This window comes from Neophocaena asiaeorientalis, unplaced genomic scaffold (assembly GCF_003031525.2).
Source record: "Neophocaena asiaeorientalis asiaeorientalis breed wild unplaced genomic scaffold, Neophocaena_asiaeorientalis_V1.1 scaffold601, whole genome shotgun sequence".
Taxonomy (NCBI): domain Eukaryota; kingdom Metazoa; phylum Chordata; class Mammalia; order Artiodactyla; family Phocoenidae; genus Neophocaena; species Neophocaena asiaeorientalis.
The window spans coordinates 1595896-1618985 of NW_020174793.1; the positions used below are offsets into that span (position 1 = coordinate 1595896).

Below are 23090 nucleotides of genomic sequence, written 5' to 3' on the forward strand. Positions count from 1 at the left end.
TGTGTGTGTGTGTGTGTGTGTGTGTGTGTGTGTGTGTGTGTGTGTGAGTCAAGATAGATCTGTGATGGCTAAAGTTACGTGTCAAATTTTCTAGGCTGCAGTACCCTGATATTTGGTGAAACACAATTCTAGATATTTCTGTGAAAGTACTTTTAGATGACATTAACCTTAAAATCAGTAGGCTTTGAGTAAAGCAGACAACTGTCCATAACATGGGTGGGCCTCATTTAACATCAGTTCAAGGTCTTAAGAGAAAAAGACTGAGGTCCCTGAGGAAGAAGGAATTGTGCCTCAGGCTGCCTTGGATTCAAGCTGCGACTTCAACTCTTCTCTGGGTCTCCAGCCTGCCTTAAAATCAGCCTCTGCAATTGTTTAGCCAATTCCTTGCAATCAATCAATCTCTCTCTTATACATATGTGTGTGTATGTATGTGTATATATATATATATATATATACATACATACATATATGCATATATGTGTGTATATATATACATACACACACACGATATTCTATCGGTTTTGTTTCTCTGGAGAAACTTGACTAATACAATATCTATCTATCAAGATTTTTAAATACATAGATGAACTAACAGCGGAGTTAGAAAGATCTTCAGAGACCGACAGATACTATGAATCTGGAGAAGGAAGCTAACATTCAAGTGGCAGTTTGACCTGGTATAACCTGGTGACCCTAGTAGAATAGAGAACTGGTCTTCAAACTTTGGGCTTACAATGTATCTAAAAGAACTGGGAAAGAGCTATATACCCCTTCATATATTTTTAAGTTGGCATGAAAATTTTCCATCATTAGTATAACGGTTGCAAGGATATAATTATTTGCATGTCGTAAACATACACAGGTACACACACACACGTATAGATGTATCTTAAAAACAAACTGCCACATCATTTTTTAAGCACATTCAATGGACTCTGATTATAATAGCAAGGTTATAGCTCCATCACATCCTTTAAAAGGACATGAACAGCTTAAGTTTAACAGCTGAACAAGTAATTAAGTGAACAATATAAGTCAGAGAATTACTTGACCAGGTGCTTTATTAAGATGTCCAGCATCTCTCTGTTTTTCTCTGGTAATTTGTGCACTAATGCATGTACAGCCTCCACCCGGTAGTTTTGGTCATCAGACTCTGTAACAAAAAAGGTTCAAATTTTAATTGTATTAAAATGCATATATAAACATTAGTAATTAAAGTATCATAACCACTTCCACCCATTGTGCCTTATAAGCACTGCTTCACATGGTAAGTATTATCACTATCATTTCCTAAGGCTTAGAGACGTTGAGTAATTTGTCCATGGTCTGCAATCAGTAAGTAGAGAATTCAAACGAAGTTCTATCTAATCCAGACATGTGCTCTTAGCCCCTGAGCTGTATACTTCCATACAACCATAATTCATCTCCTCCTTGGGTTTTGCTACACAAGGACAGAATAAAACCTTTGGCAACGTGAGTGATCACAGCAGTTGTTGCAAATGGCCTAATGTGCCAGGTACTACAATACACTCTAACGCACTGAAACCTCCAAGTGACTCCATCAAACCAGAGGAAGCAGGTATTCCTTTCCAAATTTTATAGATCCAAAGATGGCAGGGAGTTATTTTTGTGAGGTGTCAGGATTATTGCACAAACAAAGGCCTGGTAGATTTTTAAGCCCACGCTGACAATGGTAAATCTGAAAAGCAAAAAATCATCTAAAGCAAGTCTAGTCTACAAGGCAAAAGCCAAGATGTTGACAAGTCTCCTAGAGAAACTTCTAACGCTTCAGAACAAGGAATCTATTTAATAGTCTCTTACTACAATACACAGATTCTGGGTTGACTGCTCACCCTGCCAAGCCCTTTCTTCAGAAAGTGCCCAACACATAGGGTTTATATTATGGGACCTTCATCTCTTCTGGGCACAGCTATTTGTACATGAGGTAAGGAAAGAGCCTGGCTTTGGTTGGGCCAGACATGAAGTTTCTCCCTGGCGTTGGAATGGAGACACCAAAACTGATCTGCCTGCTGGATACGTGAAAAGGCACATCATGTAAAACCAGGTAGAAAGCCAAGAAAAATCTGTCTGGAAGCGAAGATAAGAATGAGGCAGATATGCAGCAAAGAACAAAAATGAGAGACCCTCCAAAAAGCATTGGGAGGATGAGCAGAGAAACATCTATTTCCTACTCTGAGGTTCCTGGTTGCAGGCCATGGAAGGTGGGACCCATCCTCTGCCAAGGAATTCTGAGGGACTCCCCTTAGTCTCTGAATAACTCCCCTTTTATCCTGAGCTGGATTTCTCTTGCTTGAACCCAAATAATACCTAATTTTATGATCCTTGACCCAAACAAAAGATAAATTCTTATACATAAGACACATTTTAATTATCACGGTAGTGAATAATATGATCATTATTTGTCACAGAAGTGAAGAAAAAAAATCTTGTGACCAAATGTTTGTATCAGAACAACCAGCTCATTGAGTCATTCTAGCTAAGTGGATCAAACACCGTTTTCTATAAAACTAAATTTTTGCAAGAAAGTGTTCTAGGTTAAGGGTCAAAAAAGCTGGCTTGTAGTCCTGATATTGCTATGAATTTACTAGTGTCCTTGGACAAAGTCATCTGCCCCCTCTGGGTCCTGATTTCCTAGTTAATAAAATGAGGTTGGATTATATATTTTCTAAGGTCTTGTTCTTCTTACAAAGACAGATTTCTATAAAGAGGATGTCGAATGCAGAGCTTTCAGGAGAAAGCTAAGTAGTATAGATGTTTGTGAGATCATGTGGTCAGTCATGTACGCTGGACTGAAAACCAAGATCATTCAGCTTTACCTGACACTTTTGTCAGTAGACAATACTTCCTGTGACATTACAATGTGTGGTAAACTAATGCAGCTGATTTCTTTCTTAGACTGTGAAAAATACTCTTGTTACAGTCATATCTCATACATCCTAACAATGAAATGCCAACTCCTAAGTGTTACAACTTGTTGTGATGGGCTCAGATGGCGACCTGGCACTTTGAGCCCAACGTTTTACAAGTACACACTTCTAACTTCTCAGGTTACAAGATTGTCACTGGCCCCTTCCCCTCCCCCCCACCCCAATCTTGAATTAAGCCTATCTATTCATATCACATTATGGCAGTCACAGATCTAAAGAAACAACATAAATATCTGATCATCATCAAGAAATATAAAAAGAGAGAAAAGGTGCTTGCTGCCTGCCAAAAATATCTGACTCTTTCTCCAGATTTAGGAGCACAGCATGTGAGTATGTGTATAGTGAAAGCACTGGCATAACTGACTGTACAGATTTGTGGTCTTGTTTATTTAACCATGAAATTGCTCTTGTAAGAAACTGACATTCACCAATCAAGTAAAATGTAATTCGAATAATTCCTCACAGCTCTTTCTAATGACATCATACTCGCCACCCCAATAAAGTCTTATTAAGTAACAAAGTATTTTAGTTCACTCTGTGATTTCTTATAACCATATTGTAAACTATTACATATGAGAATGACAGTTTCTTAAGCAATAGACAGGAAAATGTTAACTAGCAGGTTTAAACTTACACCTCTAATACAGCATAAAACCACATCATTTTTAATGCATCCAGTGGAAATGTACTTACTAACAGCAACAATAAAATCTTTGTGTAATTTGTAAGTCATCAGTGGTTCTGCCAGGCACCTACAATAGAGAATGAAGCAAATTTTAGAATGGCAGTATCTTCTGATTTCCCCTGACCTTTCAGTGCTTCTTTAAGAATTGGGTAATTAGGCGTTTGATAAAGTCCTAGCAGGGAGTCTACAGGTAGTTCTAAAATGCAGACCTCAAAGATACCAATGCCCCTGAGCACTTCTTGCCACCACTGTATTAAAATGGGAGGCTGGGAGACAATTTTTTTTTTTTTTTCAACTTTGTGAGAACTATTGGACCATAGGAGCAAAATCCCTCTCAGATATGGGGGCAATAGTTAAAATTTTTTTTTTTTCAAATTCAACTTGTGGTGTCTTAAAAAAATACATGAAAACCCGAATTCAAATCTAACATGAAACAGAAATTATTATTTAGTATTCATAAATTATTGCAGCCTTTTAAGTGTATTGTTTGAACAAGCACATATAAGTTCCAGAACGCTAAACATAACCATTACCACCCTGTGCTATTCCACCTTAAGTGAAGGAACTGTGTTAAGGAGTGAAGCTAAGAAACAGGGGCTCCCTGGGATCCGTGGTGACTGCCCAAGAGGGTGACTGAGAAACCACAGCACAGCGGCAAGAGTTAAGCCCCCCTCACCTGAGGTAGTTTTTCAGCCCACTTGTTATTGTCTTATTATCCCACAGTTCAATATCAATGTCCATATCAGGAGGGGATTTGGGAGCTGAAAAGAATTAAAATAAGATGTTTAAACTGTGCAATTCAAAACATCACTCACACCATTAAGAAAATGGATACTAACATAAGTAGGTCACAGAGAGAGGCATGTATTTCTTAGAATGCCAATGGAGTTAACTTTAGGATTGTTGTTTGCATGAGTTGGTGCAAAGCTCACTCTGACACTGAACCTCAAAGATTTCTAATGGAATATAGTTTTTCAAATCAGATGTTTGCTAATTGCTAACATCACAGCACACTTACTATGTATTAGGCTTACAAATAAGGAGGTGAAGGCACAGAGAAGTTAAGCAAATTACCCAAGGTCACAAAGCTTTTAACTGGGCCCAGTTAAGATTCCAAGTCAGGCAATCTGAATCCCAGCATCCATAAATCCTATTGTACCTCTAGCTAATCAAAGGATACTTGAGGAAAAGTCCAATATTATAAAAAGGGCCCCTTCTCAAATTCTGATTGTTCATCTATTACAATGGACTTTAAGAGCTGAATACAAATATTAATTTTAAATATGACTTGAAAATACTCAAAGATAAGCAATAATCTAGATCTCAAAGAAACCTATGGTTTGAATTTTCTTTAAGAATGCAAAAATTAAGTAAGTAACTGGCTTCATCCAAAACTTACAAAATGTGGTATTCATGAGTTTCTGAACTTTGGAGTTCACTCCTCCTATTCGGTAAAGACCTAAAATGGTGATGCCTAATGAGAAGGAAAAATCACAAGAAAATGGCTTAAGACACAGCTTCTGAAGTACAAAATGTTAAAAACTCAGATATATGCCTACACAAAATCTGAAAGCTATGTATCCAATTTTACAGTCTAACTTTAGCAAACCTACCCTAGAAACACCCATCAGACATATATTTCTTAGAGCAGACATTGAACAGTGATTTGAAAGTCTAAAGAGCTTCAAAATAGCAAAGTACACCTGCTTATTCACCACTACTTGAATATAAAAAAGCATCCAAGATGGAAAGGGATGATCAGTATTTCTCATACTCTGTTTCCTCAGTCACAGAGTCCTGCATGTTGAACAGTTTGATGGAATTGATAGCTTCCCTTTAAAGGTGAGGAAACAGATTCAGAGATTTTAGGGAACCTACTTAACTTCGCAAAACTTCTAAGTGGCAGCACCAAAATTTGAATCTAAGTTTAAAGAACTCCAAAGCCCAATAGGAGGTTTTGCTTTAGACAAGTTTTCCAGGAAGTAAAAGGCAACTGGAGAGGACTTCAGGACCGAGGTCATAACTAGAATGAGGAAAGGTGCTGAAATTGTGACAATGACTAAAATCACTCTGAGATATAATGTAGGGAAAGAGGAGAGCTGAATTCAAGCTCCTTAGGAATCTTACCTTCCTAAAGCTTGAAAAAAAACAGAGTCCATCAATAAGAAGTAAAATGAGGCTATATTATGAAAATTCATTAAAAATCAAGTACGTCTGTAGTATGATTTTGGTAAACTGAAGTTCAAAGTATAGTTACTTATGTGTTTGTATAACTTATAATTCATATATTACTTAAAATAAATCTCCTGTTAATAACTAAGTATATCCTCATTCTGAGCAGTTCCTATGTAAGAAGGGACCACACAACAGTAACAGTGTACCATCAGGCAACACCGACCTCTCGTTTCCACAGCTTGAATGCATTTTCTCACAAAGTTGAACCCTGCTTCATTTAAGTACACTGAAAGTAGAAGAAAATCATATTAAGTATTTATGCTGAACTTGCATTCCTGCTTCAGTTGGCTCTGTAGTTTCATGGCTTGATGGCACAGGGGTTGTTACTGAATTTGTCAAATATTTTGGTTAGCATAGTAATTTTTATTTGGGGGTAGAAGTGAAGGAGGGAGGTTCACATTCATCAACGTTTTTATATCAACTTGCTTCATTAGAGACATAAATCTAATAATAATTATATTATTAGATATAATTAATAATTATATTACATAGCTATTCACATATTTTTTTCCTATGAGATTCTCAAAACAACATTATGAGGTAGAGAGAAAGCTTTGCAATCTTAAGATGGTTCACCAAGTTGCTGAAAACTGCTTTTCTTTGTTCTAAGATCTAGAGCCACATTTTAACTCAGGTCTCCTGAATTCAAGCTCAATGTTCTATTCTATTGCATTTTGAATCATATTCAAAATAATTCAAAATATGCTTAGTAAGTCCGCTAAAAATCCCCCAAAGATCCTCTATTACGAAACAGCAATTTATTTTCATTGCTTTTTGACAGATTTTCTTCAGATTTTTCAAATTTTCTTAAGGTTTGGGGGCCAGATCAAGTTAGGTTACTTGTTTAAAGAGAATGGATTTAAAAATACCAAATAACACTCAGAGGAAAAATTTAAAAATATTTTGATACTATAATAAAATTTTTCATCAGATGTGGTATACATATTGTATTTCTTAATATTCCCAAATCATAATATATGAAGACAATTCAAACCAATAAAAAATTAAAACTGGTTTCCATTTATAGATGGTGGATTAAATACATCCATTTAACTACACAGATTCACAGACAGAAAAATATATATCAAAAAATTATGCTAAAAAAATAGGTGCCAGGAAAGACAAAAAACTTTGAAGAAATCCTAGACAACGAAAATCACTGAAACTGAATTGACTGAAAAGTTTGAGAAATCTGAGATTAGAAATGAGAAATCAAAAAACTAGAAGTACTACAATGCGATATCATCCCATACCTGTCAGAATGGCCATCATCAAAAAAACAAAAGAACAAAAACACAAGTAACAACTGTTGCCAAGGATGTAAAGAAAACAGAATCCTTGTATACTGTTGGTAGGAATGTAAACTAGTGCAGCCACTGTGGAGAACAGTATGGAGGTTTCTCAAAAAACTAAAAATAGAACTAGCATATGACTCAGCAATTCCACTCCTGGGTATATATCCAAAAAAACCCAAAATATTAATTCAAAAAGATACATGTACCCCAATGTTCACTGCAGCATTATTTACAATTGCCAAGATATGGAAACAACCTAAGTGTCCATCAGCAGATGAATGGATAAAGAAGATGTGGTACATATACACACAATGGAATACTATTCAGACATAAAAAAGAATAGCAGCAATTGGGTATTATGCTAAATGAAACAAGTAAGACAGAGATAGACAAATACTGTATGATATCACTTATATGTGGAATCTAAAACATACAACAAACTAGTCAATATAACAAAAAAGAAGCAGACTCACAGATATAGAGAACAAACTATTGGTTACCAGTGGTTATCTGTGGAATCTAAAAAATACAACAAACTAGTAAATATAACAAAAAAAGCAGATACAGATATAGAGAACAAACTAGTTGCTACTAGTGGGGGAGGAGTGGGAGGTACAAACTATTGGATGTAAGATAGGCTCAAGGGTGTATTGTACAAAATGGGGAATATAGCCAACATTTTGTAATAATTTTGTAAATGGAAAGTAACCTTTAAAAATTGTATAAAAATTTTTTTTAAATTAAAAAAATCTAGAGGTACTGACTTGGTAGAATATTTATTATACATTGTTAGGCAAAAAAAAGTAATCTATAGGACAATACAACCCAATTTCTTAAAACATAAAATTTGAGGGTATGAATGTTTCTATTTTCCTAGGAAAAATCTCTAGAAAAATCATGCAAATTGCAAGTAAGAAAGAAAAGGACAGAAGGTAGAAATTGTCATTTTTATTCATTGGATTTTGTAACTATTTTATATATCTTTTAAATTAGTTTTTAGAAATAAAAAATAGATTTAAACATGTAAAAATGCCAAAACTAAAATATATATTGCTACCAATACAAACTGGCTTATTTATTTGTGTGTCCCCAGTGCCTTTGATGTCAAGGGAACAGAACTCAGTGAATGCTTTGGGTGAACTCAACATGCAAGAATGAATGGCCATTAGTCAAGCATCTTTCTAGAGCTGACTACCTACATGAGAGGGGAGTTTCTTTGGGCACCAAGAAGGGATTGCTTACTTCCAATAACCCAAAATGCCAAGCACAGCATTATAGTATGGATATATTCAGAGAATTTAAAATATTTATTGAACATAGGAAAAAAACAGGTAGAATGGAGAAGTGAGGAATCAATTATTAATTTTCATTTTTAATAACAGAAACTGAGCCAAAAAATGTAACCCTGGTAAAAATGATACACTAGCATTTTGTATCAATTAAAACTGCAAGTTCCTGACATTTATAACATTTGGTTCTTCAGGTCACATTTTTCAACTTTTCAATAAAAAATATTAAAAGAAAGAGAAATCCATTTTTTAAAAATTTCAGTAAAACCTGCCCTTGGCTAAATGAATGAAAATAATTGTGATATATAAAAACAGATTTTCTTTAAATATCCATTTTGAGAAAAATAAGTAATAACCAGGCTATATCTTGAAGGTATACTGGGATATTTGGTGGCAATACCCCATTCTATCTTAGTAAACCAGTATCACAGGCTAATTATGAAGAAGAAAATTTTACAAACATTCAGTCTGACTGCCAGGTCATTCCATGGGTGCCACTGTCCTGATGTGTCCCATGGACCTTGTGCTTTAGCTCTCTTCACGTGAGTAAATAAAACTATCGATAAATTCAGAAATGTGAAAAAATACACTGTGTTGGCAAAAATAACCATGCATTTTTGTTTTGTTTCCTTTGAACATCCTTTTCTATTGCCTGAAATAGTATAGAGAGGTTCCGTGGTGCAGAGGTAGCACCCAGCTTTGCTTAGAGCCAGGCAAACCTGGGATGGATCTCAGCTCTACTATTTACTGCTTTGTGGATGGAAGTGTGCCTATTAACTTTTATGAACTCTAGTTCTTTCATCTATAAAATGAGGGAAATAACAATATCTATGTTAAAGGGTTGTAGTAAGATGAAGACAAAATCCACATAAAGCACTGAAGAGTGGAAAACAATGGAACAAACATAATCAGATGCTAGTTTCCTTCCCCATGTGCTCCTATCCACACATCACTGAGAAAAAGAAGAAACGGTAAAAAAAAAAAAAAAGGGTCAGCCACTAGTACTAACCAGATGAAAGAGACAGTACTCTCCCAATTAGCAGCTGTATTACTGGACACAGTTTTAATCTCTCTCATCCTCAGATTCCTCTTCTATACAGTAAGGATAATAGTAGTACTGTCTTCACAGGGCTATTCACAGATGAAATACGTTAACATTTGCAAAGCTCCTAGAATAGTACTTGGAATATAGTAAGTTCTGCAGAAGTGTTGGCTGTTATCATCATCATCATTATTGGCTAGAGGAGAATATAAAATCTACATACGTCAATCGCATGTGTTCTTGGGGTCTGGCTGAAGTCACGGGGACTTGAGGTACTATCTGCTACAAGTGTTATTTTTCAGAGGCATACTATATTACTTATTTTTAAAATATTTGGGGCCAGGGCAATGATCTATTTTTTTAATATACATTTATTTATTTATTTTTGGCTGCATTGGGTCTTCGTTGCTGCGTGTGGGCTTTCTCTAGTTGGGGTGAGCAGGGTGTACTCTTCGTTGTGGTGTGCGGACTTCTCATTGTGGTGTCTTCTCTTGTTGCGGAGCACAGGCTCTAGGCACGCAGGCTTCAGTTGTTGTGGCATGCGGGCCTCAGCAGTTGTGGCTTGCGGGCTCCAGAGTGCAGGCTCAGTAGTTGTGGCCCACAGGCTTAGTTGCTCCATGGCATGTGGGATCTTCCCAGACCAGGGATCGAACCCGTGTCCCCTGCATTGGCAGGGGGATTCTTAACCCCTGCACCACCAGGGAAGCCCACAGTGATCTATTTCTTTAAAAAAATGGAGATCAGGCATAAACCACTCAGGCCCTGCGAATCTAGCTGACCACTGAAGAGACAACAAGTTGGATATTCACATATATGTCCCTATGCTCTCATTAAACTTCAATAATCACAATGAACAAACACATCCTCTCATTGGAACGGAACTGTAGTAGCCTGCGATTACTGTTCACTCATATTTGCTGCTCCTTCCTGCAGGAAGATTATGTTTCTCAGCTCCAAGACAGACTTGGTCATATGATATGCACTAGCCAACGAAATATAAATGGAAGTCACAAATGTCATTATCCATCAGCTAGGAAGAGCTGGTATGTATTGCAGAAGTCTGCCATTTTTTTCCCCCCTCTGGTACAAGATCATCAATGTTACAGAGAGAAGGTACTACATGAGCTTGGGTTTTAGAGTAAAAGTTATGTATCAGAGAATCACAGCTGACCTGAATGGACATATCGCATATTCAAGAGACGAACCTTTATTGTGATTAAGTCTCTGAGACCACAGCATAACCTGGCCAGTTCTGATTTAATCATGTACAACTTAAACAGATTGTTATGGAAAAAAAGGACTAAATGGAATAAAGCCAATCCCACACACTTCGCTTTTCCTCGCTTAACTGGTATTTATCCGAGTTTCTGGCTACTGATTTGTCCATTCATATAAAAAGGCAGCACCCTTCATGGCTGCCTTACAAACTACTGATCAACAATGCCTTCATGCAAGCACTCAGCAGTTTTTGCTGAGGTCTGAGGAGAGGAAAGCGATATAGCTTAAACAGGCTTTACCACCCTCTGTCTCCCAGTGAGTGATGGAGGAGGAAGTCATAAGGAGGGGTGCTTCTGAGGGAAGTCAGAGACAAACACATTCGGTAAAGGAAACCTTTCCACCTTCCAAAGCCATGAAGGGGTTACTACACTTAGTATGCTAGTGCTAATGAGAATTCAGCAAAAATAGGTCTCTATAGCTTAAAAAAGAAAACCTGGGAACTCCTTAATGTTCAAATGAGAAGTCAGTGGAAGGGGTTCTTACTAAACAAAATCACACCATTAAAAGCTGATAATTTATCCTGATTCTTTCTTTAGTGGAGGGCAAGTACTCCTGCTGCAGCGGTAGAGAGGGGAGCATATGCATCTGTCTGAAGTACGGACTACTGAATCAGGGCTCAGTGCCTGGCCCAGAGTAGGCAGACAACACGTGCTTACTGATCCATAGCTGGCTAGTTATTGGTTTGTAGCTGGCTTGCTCAAGTACCCTCTCTGGCTTCTACAAGGGATAGAGCTTATCAGCTAACAGGAGTTGCTTTTGTCAACTCCTCTCCAGGGCTCTTACCCCAGCCCAGTATCTCTCTGTAGAGAGGACCAGAGGGGTATGCAAAATACAACTACCACAAATTCCCAGGAATTGACATCTTACAATATTAATGATACCTGGCCTTTGGGGGTGAAGAAGAAGATTGGCTAACTAAAGAACTTAATTTATTTAATCAAAAGTTAAATAGAAACATTCCTATTTCCCTCCAGCAACTATTCAGGGCTGAAGTTTTTATTGAAACTCAAGTAAAGTTTCCATAAGGCAGTTTAGCAGCACAAAAGCTATTAATCTCAACAGAATTCAAAAAGCCATGAGGAGGAAAAAAAAGAAAGAATTGTTTTCCATGCAGCTAACAAAGCAAAAGTCCTTGTACCTTCAATTTCCTAGTAATTAAAAACCCAGCATGTCCTTACAGATGTAATCTACTTGGCCTTACAATACATTCTCAGGGTTGACAAAACAAAGCGGCACTTGTCTTTAATTTCCAATTCACATTTCTAGTCTGCCATTTCAGATTAAAAGGCCCCTATCACAGACAACTAATATCATACTACACGTGGCTTGAAAGAAACAGGAAAAGAAGATGAGTGCATTTAATGGCTTTTGTGGTTCCCACAGGACATTTTCTCTTTTCCCTAAAGGTAGCAGTTAACTCTCCACAGCCCCGGCCCAAACTATTTTCTCTTTCTGCTCTGCCCATGAAGAAGACTTGAGCTCTGACCCTCTTCCTGGGTCTCAGTGATGGAAACAGAACTGTATTTGCTCAGTGGCCTTGGGGAGAAGAACTGAGCTATCGAAATAGCAGTAGGAAGTGCCAAAACATTTGTGACAGATGGCGCTTGCCAAGGATAAGATTGAGTTCACTTTTTCTCTTTGTTGCTGGGGAGAATACATTCCCTGGGTACACATGGGAAAAGCCACTGAAACACAGAGTGGTAGAAATTTGGAGTTGTTGGGAAATTATAAAATTATCTTCTAGTCCAATCCCTTTGATTTTGTACATGAGAACTGAATGTTAGGAGACTTTACCACTACACAGATGAGTAGTGACTTTTAATAGCAGAAACATCATTTGAAAGAACTTCCTTTTTCTTATTCACAATGATTGGAATAAAGTAGTTCCAAAATGGAGTATCGTTGAACTGAATTGCATGAGAATGAGAACTAGAAACCTTTCCTTTCGCAATTCCCAATTTCTCCAGACCTAGGGTAGAGGGACCAGCTGAAAAGCCACCAAATCAAATGTATGTATGAGTGGGGACAAGGCTCAGGGCACCAAGAGACACTGCCAGAGAAAGCAAGCCTAGGAAAAAAAGGCAACTGCCTCTGCCCCTGTTAACAACTAGTCCCATGATGAAAGTCTCATGACAGAAAAGGTGTCTCAAGACAGATAATTTGCTTCTTTGAAAAATGAGCTCAGATGGCGGAATTATATTTTCAATGGCACGGCTTGAGGAACAGTTTAGTTCTAATCTTTTTTTTTTTTTTAGTTCTAATCTTAATTGAGTGATAATCTGCGTAGTAAGTACTCTCAAAATAAATCCATTCCCAAAGTCTTATAATTTCAAGAAAAGGATACTGTGGTATATTTTACAACCAGAAAAGTATCTGTGGATTTAACATCCTGTAACTGACCAACGCTCTAGCTTTTTAACTTGATGCTTTTTTCATAAAGACGAGTCAAATCTTCCTTCTCTACTAAATTATGGTAGTCTCATGTACAGCATCTAGATTCTGAAAATGGTAAATTAAGAGTAACCACAAAGTAGGGAGACTTTTTCAGGTTAGGCTTGTAAAGAGTCCCATTACAGTCACAGCATAGTTTCACTCTCCATTGAACAGCCTATGTTCTCTGTATATTCACAGTATGGCCCTATTTTAGGACACTAGATAGTTCTTCGTCTGTCTGTTGCTTTCAGGGTTTTCAGTGAAAGCACAGACTACTCCCAATTGCTGACATTCAAAACAGTTTTTTTTATCTTAGTTTTAGATTTTACCATCCTAAGCTTGACTGTTATCTTCCACAGTTCAAAAACACACATGCCCAGCAAAACTGAGTTTCCAAAGGATAACAGGAATAATTTAAGATAAGTGGAATCCATCTGAATTACCAAGGCTATAAAGAAGCACTTCTCAAGATGGCAAATGAATCAAGGCTGGTACTGGTTTCAAATACCAACTGTGAGAGAAGTTACAGACTAAAATTGACATAATGCCACCTTGGGGGAGAGTCAAGTGTCAAAAAGGGACATAGATCTCAGAAAACAAAATGATGTATAGAAAAATGATGGAAGGGGCAAACATAAAGAAGACACAAGATGCTGAACTCATAACATGATGAACTCGCATGATTTATTCAAGATCAGAGAAAGAGTTTGAGAACTTCACAATCACTGGCATATAATTGTGAACTGAAACAAATAAAATTCTGGACCTATTACTAGGAAGAAAACATGATGCTACTCTAAATAGGATCAAGTGCTTGAATCTGGAATACTGTTTAGCATAAAGATATGTCCTAGGAGTCATTAAATCACTGGAAAAATAGTGGCTGATAAGACATGATAAAAGAGAAAGGGGTAAAATTACAGCCTGAGGAAGAGATTCAAAAGTCCATTAATAAATTTTAGGCCTTGATATAGTAGATTGTTCAAAATTATATGCAAAAAGATTAAATTCTGGGCTCCCCTGATGGTGCAGTGGTTGAGAGTCCACCTGCCGATGCAGGGCACGCAGGTTCGTGCCCTGGTCCGGGAAGATCCCACATGCCGCGGAGCGGCTAGGCCCATGAGCCATGGCCACTGAGCCTGCGCATCCGGAGCCTGTGCTCCACAACGGGAGAGGCCACGACAGTGAGAGGCCCGCGTACCGCAAAAAAAAAAAAAAAGATTAAATTCTGAGGACTTGGAAAGGCACTTCATTGCATGTTGGATTGAAAATGTTTAGAAAGCCTCCCTCACGCAAATTGGCAATACCAAAAAGTCCACCCCACAGCAAGGGGGAGCTTAGTTGTAGAAGGTGCAATCAATCCTGTGCCTCTACTACTCAGTTTCTTTTATTGGCGGCATATGCCATAGTCTTGACTTTTAAAACAGAGTACTGATCCTGTTCAGGTAAGCAAATATGAATCTCCAAGAATGTGTAAAAACAACCCAAAACAAGTGTAATTTTGGATAACTTGGCTTTATACCAATGTAGCAAGACCTTTTGAAATGACTACACAATTTCACATGTAACTTTTTAGAACGTTTAGAATACTTAAAAAGGTATTATTTTCTGCATTTATAAGCAAATTTACTAGACTACAAAAGATGCCTGGTGTTTAGGAAGATTATATTCTGCCAGAATCACAAATTTGTCTCATTAGGGTGTTGAGTTTGAGAGAATGAAATTCACTAGTTTTGTATTTATAATTTGACATGTCTGTAGAGGCTTGATTGATTAAATGTATAAGTGGGAGAATTTTATCAAATTTGTGGAAAAATAAAGAAGTGAAAATGACTTACTTTTAAAATTAGTACATTTATAAATAAGAGCTGTATGTTGATTAAAAATAGGATTAAAGATAAATTATGGCTTAAGACAAAATAATAAAAATAAAACTCAAAAATAGGTTTAAGATTTATAACTTCAAGTACTACCTATTAATAGAGCAAAGGTAATTTAAAGATTCTTTTCATGATCAAAATCTCCCCCTGGGCAATAAAAGCCTAGTGGCACTGAATAAGAATAAGAGCAAATATGTGCTGAGCACACATCTCAGGAAAGGCCTGCATGGAGAACTATGGAGAATAGATGGAGTCTGTCACCTCCTGTTCAGGGAACTGGGTGGAAAACTGATACATCATATCAAGAGCCAGAATGAGATAAATCATACAAACACATGGACTCTCAGACACCTATTTCTCTGAAACACGTATCAATTTATAATTACACATGGTGGCATAGTGATGTTTCAGGTGCCTAAGACTACAGGAAAGCTGATTTCCAGAAGAGTGGGTCTTTACTACAAGAAGCCCAAACTCCCTCCATCACAGCATAAGTACATTTGATAACTTTCTCACTCAAATTACCTAGTTATGATAAAAACCCTAGTTCCAAGGTGCATTAAGTATCAAATATATTCTGATTGACTTGATCACGTCCCCATTCAAAAGCTCTATTCAATATCTTAAATATATATTCATTTATTTTTCAGGAAGGATTTGTCTTTGAGTAGGTTCATTTGAATTTGAAAGGACTATCTTTATACTGGATATGAAAAATGAAACCAATGTTAGAAAACACATTTCAAACTCTACTCAAATGCAAATTACACAACAGATTACTTTTTAGGTAATTGTTTAGAATGAACATTAAGTACTTACAAACCTCTTATCGGTTGGTTAATGTTTCCCTGATTAGATAAAAGTGGGCAATGAAAGATTTTATACTAATCACTCTGATTGGCAAAAAAGAAATGAAGACAAGAATAAAAACTGGAAATATTATTTTAACTCTTTAACATTAAAGGTATTTTAAATTATGCATTTTCTTTTGATAATTTCTGAAATTAATCACTAGGAAGCATTTCATCCAGATAAAATGATAGGCTTTTGAATACACTCAATATTTATTACTTTCAAATGAGTGCTTTCCCAGTTTTTATTGTTACTCCATTCTAACTTGTATTTTAATAACAATCCAAAAGTCAGGCTTATTAAGGCTGTTTTAAAAATAAATTTAGACATCATGAAAGTCAATTGAGTTAAATAAAATTTGAAAGTGCTTTAAAGGATATACACATAACCTTAGAAACATATAAAATTTGATTTTAAATGTCAAATAATTTGTATATGTAAATTACATATGAAGATACCCTAAACTAACCAAGGATTAAAGGTGGCAGATGACTAAAAAGGATTCAGAATATGATGGAAAATACATAAAATGTGTTCATTCAGAATGGTTTGACACAAATTCAGTAATAATACAGCCACAACATGTTTTCTTACATATCCCACGTGTTATGACAATGTCCTTATACTTCACAATCTTGGGCACAATCCCCTAAAATTAGCAGTGTTCATGTCTTCAGTTTTGTAAATTGGAGCAGAGAAAATAAGATAAAGAAACCCTCTATTGCCGTTAAAAAGAAAATCAAACAAAATATCAATTGCCTCAAATCTCTTTCTGGGATAAAGCAGGGTACATACTTATAAGTAATAAATGCCAAATAAATAAAATAATTTTGGTTTCTATAAAGCCCAGTAGTTAGTGGTTTTAACATGAGAAACTCTGAATGAAAATTTCAAATTTGCTGAGTACCATCAGATCAAAGGTGCACTACTATGATTTTTCCAGAGTTAACTTTTAATATCACATAATACCTCTGTGATAAAAATAACTACATGATGGGGGTTGGTTTAAGATGTCAGTATAGGAAGATCCTGGATTCACCTCCTCCCATGGACACACCAAATCTACAACTACATATGGATCTGACAAAGACCTGAAAACTAGCTAAACAGCACCTCCACAACAAAGGATAAAAGGACCACATCAAGATGGATAGGAGAGTCAGAAGCGCAGTCTCACCAAAAACCTCACCTCTGGCACAGCAACCCACAAGCACAAGGGATCTCACAAATATGGAACTTCTCCCTGAGGAGCTAGGGGTTCGTGCACCACATCAGGTACCCCAACCCTTACAACCTGCACTGGAGAGATGAGTGCCCAATACTTTTGGCTTTGAAAACCAACAAAAGGATGTGGGGACAGAAAAGTTTGCTCTTAAAGGGCTCACGTGCAGACTCATTCACCTCAGGACCCAATGCAAAACCAAGTTTGAAAAGCTCCTAGACCATACATGAAGGAGATTCATTAGCTAAGATTAAAGGGTCTATAGAGGTCTTTGGGACTTTCTCCTGGGACAGAGGTGCTGGTGAGCACCATTTTTGTGCTCTCACTCCACACTGCTAGAGTTAAAGGACTTGACTTGCCTCCACGCTCTCCTCTGGTGCCCCTGAAGCCAGGGGGTCTTACCCCACCCTCATGTGTCCCTGTAGTTCTGCTGCAGCCCGTTATCTCACACTGCCCCCATGTGTTCCTGTGGCCTTGAGGCAGGAGATAGATGGGTCCCAGGCTGAGCCGCTGGAGTTTGTCCTCTATGGACAGATACTCCAAGATGAAGACAATAACAGGAGCGTGGAGAAGCTGAGCCCTGCCCCAATAAGAAATAAAGAGACCACATATTCTTCATTCTTGAAGTCAAGGAGACCTTCCTGACTATACATGCACAGAAAGGCTCCTTGGAGGTCAAAAGGGAGGGGGTGTCACTCCATAATAAGTGATGTCAACCTACCCATAGGCCTCTTTGCTAGAATCCATCTTGGGCTAAGAGATGTGCGTGCACACATGGGAGGACCTTGAGATAAACCAAATACAGATTCAGAGCCAGGCAAAACAAGATGACTGGCCAGAAGAAATTCCCCATATAAGTGATTCAAACTACCAAGAGGGTCCGACTCTCTCTGAGTCTGCCTGAGTCTATTCACATGTACCTTTCTGCCTCCTAATAAACACTTTACTTGTTTCACTACTTTCTGTTTCTTTGTGGGAATTCAAGGCCAGGGGCTTTGTCACTGGCCACTGTCCCTCATCATGGTCTAGTGGCTAGGATTCAGCACTCTCACTGCCATGGCCTGACTTCAATCTCTGGTTGGGCAAGCGAAATTCTGCTTCAAGCCACTGCAGGTTGAGGCCACCCAAGATCAGCCTCACTGTGACATCATGTGCTTCTGTAGCACCACTGCAGCCAGCAGTCCCACCCCAGGCTCTCTTGTGGCCCAATGAAGCCAGCAGGCACATGCATTCCACGTACGAGAGAGCCCTTGAGCACCTGGCTATGGTGTCCAGGGAGGCTTGCATTTCTGGGCCTTATGGCTCTGAAATAATTGAGGAGACAGTTTATGGTACGGAACCACCCCTAAGATACTGACAGCATACTGAAACACACCCCCAGACTTCCTGTGAAAAAACCCTATTTACTTGTCCCAGAGCTTAAGCCTGAGGGGAAGACTTCAAGTTTACCACACATCTAGAAGCTATGGAGGAGCTCTGGGGGTATATAGACTGAGGGATGCCACCTTTGCACTATCCCTTGGCCTCATGACAGATCAACTGTACCTCCCAGAGAGGAGTTTATGCACTCATTTGGAGCCCTGTCTTTTGCAACTGTCACCAAGGGGCCACCTCCAAATCACCTGGTCTTGAGGCCAGTAGGGAGTTACAACCATGGTCACACAATACTATATATATATATGTGTTCTTTAAAAGCTGCTACCTGAGGGTCTTCATTCCAAACAGCCTGAAACTAGGTGTGGAATTAGATCCCTCCCTTTGGAACACTGATAGGTCTTGGCACAACCTCTGGGACTTATCAAGAAAAAAAATTAAACTGCTTAGATAATTACAAATGTTCCAGAGACAACAAACAGTTAGGGCAGGGTTGAAAAGTCAGGTTCATCTCCTACACAGGGCCACTCCTTCAAGACTGGGAGAGGTAACTGTATTGCCTAATATGTAGAAACAAACACAGAGAGATAAGCAAAATGAGAAACAGAGGAATATGTCCCAAACAAAAGAAAAGATAAAAATCCAGGAAAAAAACCCTTGCTGAAATGGAGGTAATTCACCTGCTAAAGAGTTTAAAGTAATGGACATAGAGATGCTCACTGACCTCTTGGAAGAAAAGATGAACACAATGAGAACTTCTGCAAAGAGTTAGAAAATAAAAGTACCAAAAATAAATCATGGAGCTGAAGAATACTGTAACTGAAAAGAAAAATACACTAGAGGGTTTCGATAGCAGATTAGATGAAGCAGAAAGGATCAGCAACCTGGAAGACAGGACAGTGGAATTCATCCTAGCAGATCAGAAGGAAAAAAAAAAAAGATTACTTAAGACACCTATGGTGCAACATCAAGAGGAATAATATTCTCATTGTAGGGGCCCCAGAAGGAGAATAGATACAAAAAGGGGAAGAAAATTTATTTGACAAAATAATGGCTAAAAACATCCCTAACTGGGGGAAAGAAACAGACATTGAAGTCAAGGAAGCACAGAGAATTCCAAATAAGATGAACCCAAAGAGATCCAAAACAAGCACATTACAATTAAAATGTCAAAAGTTAAATACAAGGAGAGAATCATAAAAGAAGCGAGAGAAAAACAACTTGTTACATATAAAGGAAGCTCCATGAGATTAACATCTGATCATTCAGCAAAAAATTTAAAGTCCAGAAGGGAATGGCACAATATATTCAAAGTGTTGAAAAGAAAAAACTTTCAACCAAAAATATTCTACAGGCAAGGTTATCATTCAGAACTGAAGGAGAGATAAAGAGTTTTCTACAGAAGCAAAAGCTAAAGGAGATCATCAACACCTAATCTGCCTTACAAGAAATGTTAAAGGGACTTCTTCAAGACGAAAAATAAGGGTATTAAATAGTAACAAGAAAACATAGAAAAGTCAAAATCTCATTGGTAAAGGCAAATATATAGTAAAGTTAGTGGATTAACCATTTATAAAGCTAGTATAAAGGTTAAAAGACAAAAGTAGTAAAGTTAACTGTAACTACAATAATTAAGGGATACAAAAACAAGATGTAAATATAACATCAAAAACATAAAATGAGGGTGGGAGAAGTAAAAATGTACAGTTTTTAGAATGTGTCCAAACTTAAGTTGCTATCAGCTTATAACAGAGTACTACACACACACACACACACACACACACACACACACACACGTAGTTTTTCTATATATGAAGCTCATGGAAACCACAAACCAAAAACTTATAGTAGATACACTAAAGATAATGAGAAAGAAATCTACAGACAACATGAAAGAAAGTCATCAAACCACAAAGGAAGAGAGCAAGAAAAGAAAGGAACAGAGAAGAACTATAAAAACAGCCAGAAAACAAGTTGCAAAATGGCAATAAGTACATACTTGTTAATAACTACTTTAAATTTAAATGGACAAAATTCTCCAATCAAAAGCCATAGAGTGGCTGAATGGATTAAAGAACAAGACACAATTATATGTTGCCTACAAGAGATTCAGTTCAGATCTAAGGACACAAGCAGGCTGAAAGTGAAGGGATGAAAAAAGAAAAGGAAACAAAACAAAAACAAAAGAAAAACTGGTGTAGCTATACTTATATCAGACAAAACAGACTTTAAAACAAAGACTGTAATAAAAGACAAAGAAGGGCATTACAGAATGATAAAGGAGTCAATCCAACAAGAGGTGATAACATTTAAAAATATATATGAAACAACATAGGAGTACCTTAATATAGAAAGCAGATATTACCAGACCTAAGGGGAGAAACTGACAGCAATACAATAATAGTAGGGGACTTTAACACCCTACTTCCATTAATGGACAGATCATCCAGACAGAAAATAAGGAAACAATGGCCTTAAACAGCATATTAGACCAGATATACTTAATAGACACATATAGAACATACCATCCAAAAGCAGCAGAGTACACATTCTTCTCAAGTGCACATGGAACATTCTCCAGGATAGATTACATTTTATGCCACAAAACAAATCTCAATAAATTTAAGAAGACTGAAATCATATAAAACATCTTTTACAACCACAATGGTATAAAACTAGACCTACAAGAAGAAAACTGGAAAAATCACAAATACGTGGAGATTAAATAACATGCTACTGAACAACCAATGGGTTATAAGAAATCCGAGGGGAAATCAATAAATAATATGAACAATGAAAATGGAAATACAACATTCCAAAATCTATGGGACAAAGCAAAAGCTGTTGTAAGAGGGAAGTTTATAGCAATACAGGCCTACCTAAAGAAAAAAGACAAATCTCAAACAATCTAACTTTAAACCTAAAGTACATAGAAAAAGAAGAATGAAGTCCAAAGGTAGTAGAAGGAAGGAAATAATAAAGATCAGTGTGAAAATAAATAAAACAGAGACTAAAAAAAATTTTTTAAAAATCAATGAAACCAAGAGGTAGTTCTTTGAAAAGATAAACAAAATGGACAAATCTTTAGCTAGAATAACCAAGAATAAAAGAGAGAGGGCTCAAATAAGTAGTCGAAAATGAAAGAGGAGAAATTACAACCGATACCAGAGAAATACAAAGGATCATGAGAGACTACTAAGAACAATTATATGCCAACAAATTGGATAACCTAGAATATAGAAACATATTATCTTCCAAGACTTAATTATAAAGAAATAAAATATCTGAATAGACTGATTATTAGTAAAGAGATTGCAAAAAAATCCCAACAAACAAAAGTACAGGATCGGAGAGTGTCACCCATGGATTCTATCAAACATCCAAAGATTCAATACCTATCCTTCTCAAACTCATCCAAAAATTGAAGAAGAGGGAACATTTCCAAACTCATTTTATGTAGCCAGCATTATTCTGATACCAAAATCAGACAAGGGCACCACAAAAAAGAAAACCAATACCCCTGATGAAAATAGATGTAAAAATCTTCAACAAAATATCAGCAAACTGAATTCAACAATATATAAAAAGAATCATACAACATGATCAAGTGAGACTTATTCCAAGGATGCAAGGCTAGTTCAACATCCACAAATCAATAAACATGATACATACATTTACAAAATGAAGAATAAAAATCATATGATCATTTCCATAGATGCAGAGAAAGCATCTGACAAAATTCAACTTCCAATTATGATGAAAACTCTCAACACAGTGGGTATAGAGGGAACATACATTGACATAATAAAGGCCATATATGACAAGTCCACAGGCAATATCATATTCAATGGTGAAAAGATGAAAGCTTTTCCTTTAAGATTAGGAACTATAGAAGGATGTCAACTCTCACTACTTTTGTTCAACATAATATTTGAAGTCCTAGACACAGAAATTAGGCTAAAAAAAAAGGAATCCCAATTGGAAAGGAAGAAGAAAAAATGTCACTATTTGCAGATGGCATGATACTGTATAGAGAAAACAAACTATAGACTCCACCAAAAAAACCTCTTAGAACTAATAAATGAATTCAGTAAAGTTTCAGGATACAAAATCAATATACAGAAATCGGTTGCCTTTTTATACACTAATTACAAAATATCAGAAAAGGTAACTAGGAAAACAATCCCATTTACAACTGCATCAAAAAGAGTAAAATATCCAGTAATAAATTTAACCAAGGAGGTGAAAGATGTACATTGAAAACTCTAAGACACTGATGAAAGAAATTTAAGATGACACAAACAAATGGAAAGGTATACCATGCTTATGAATTGGAAAAATGAGTATCATTAAAATGACCATACTACCCAAGGCAATCTGTAGATTCAATGTAATCCCTATCATTTATCACAGAAGTAGAATTAATAATTCTAAAATTGTATGGAACCATGAAAGACCCTGAATAGACAAAAGAATCATGAGAAAAACAAACCAAAAAAAAAAAAAAAGAAAAAAAAAAAAAAAAAAGGGAAAGGAACAAAACCCCCTGATTAAAAA

General features: G+C 36.8%; 1 protein-coding gene across 1 annotated transcript in view; it reads right to left on the minus strand.

The window, feature by feature from the left end:
• ARHGAP42 (Rho GTPase activating protein 42) overlaps positions 1-23090 on the minus strand; it is a 282967-nt gene that overhangs the window by 24102 nt on the left and 235775 nt on the right. Inside the window, exons 13-17 of the mRNA XM_024760359.1 lie at positions 6032-6094; positions 5033-5107; positions 4310-4394; positions 3642-3700; positions 1048-1153 (exon numbers count right to left, since the gene is read on the minus strand). Of these exons, the coding sequence (XP_024616127.1) occupies positions 1048-1153; positions 3642-3700; positions 4310-4394; positions 5033-5107; positions 6032-6094 (388 nt within the window). The remainder of the gene's footprint in view (positions 1-1047; positions 1154-3641; positions 3701-4309; positions 4395-5032; positions 5108-6031; positions 6095-23090) is intronic.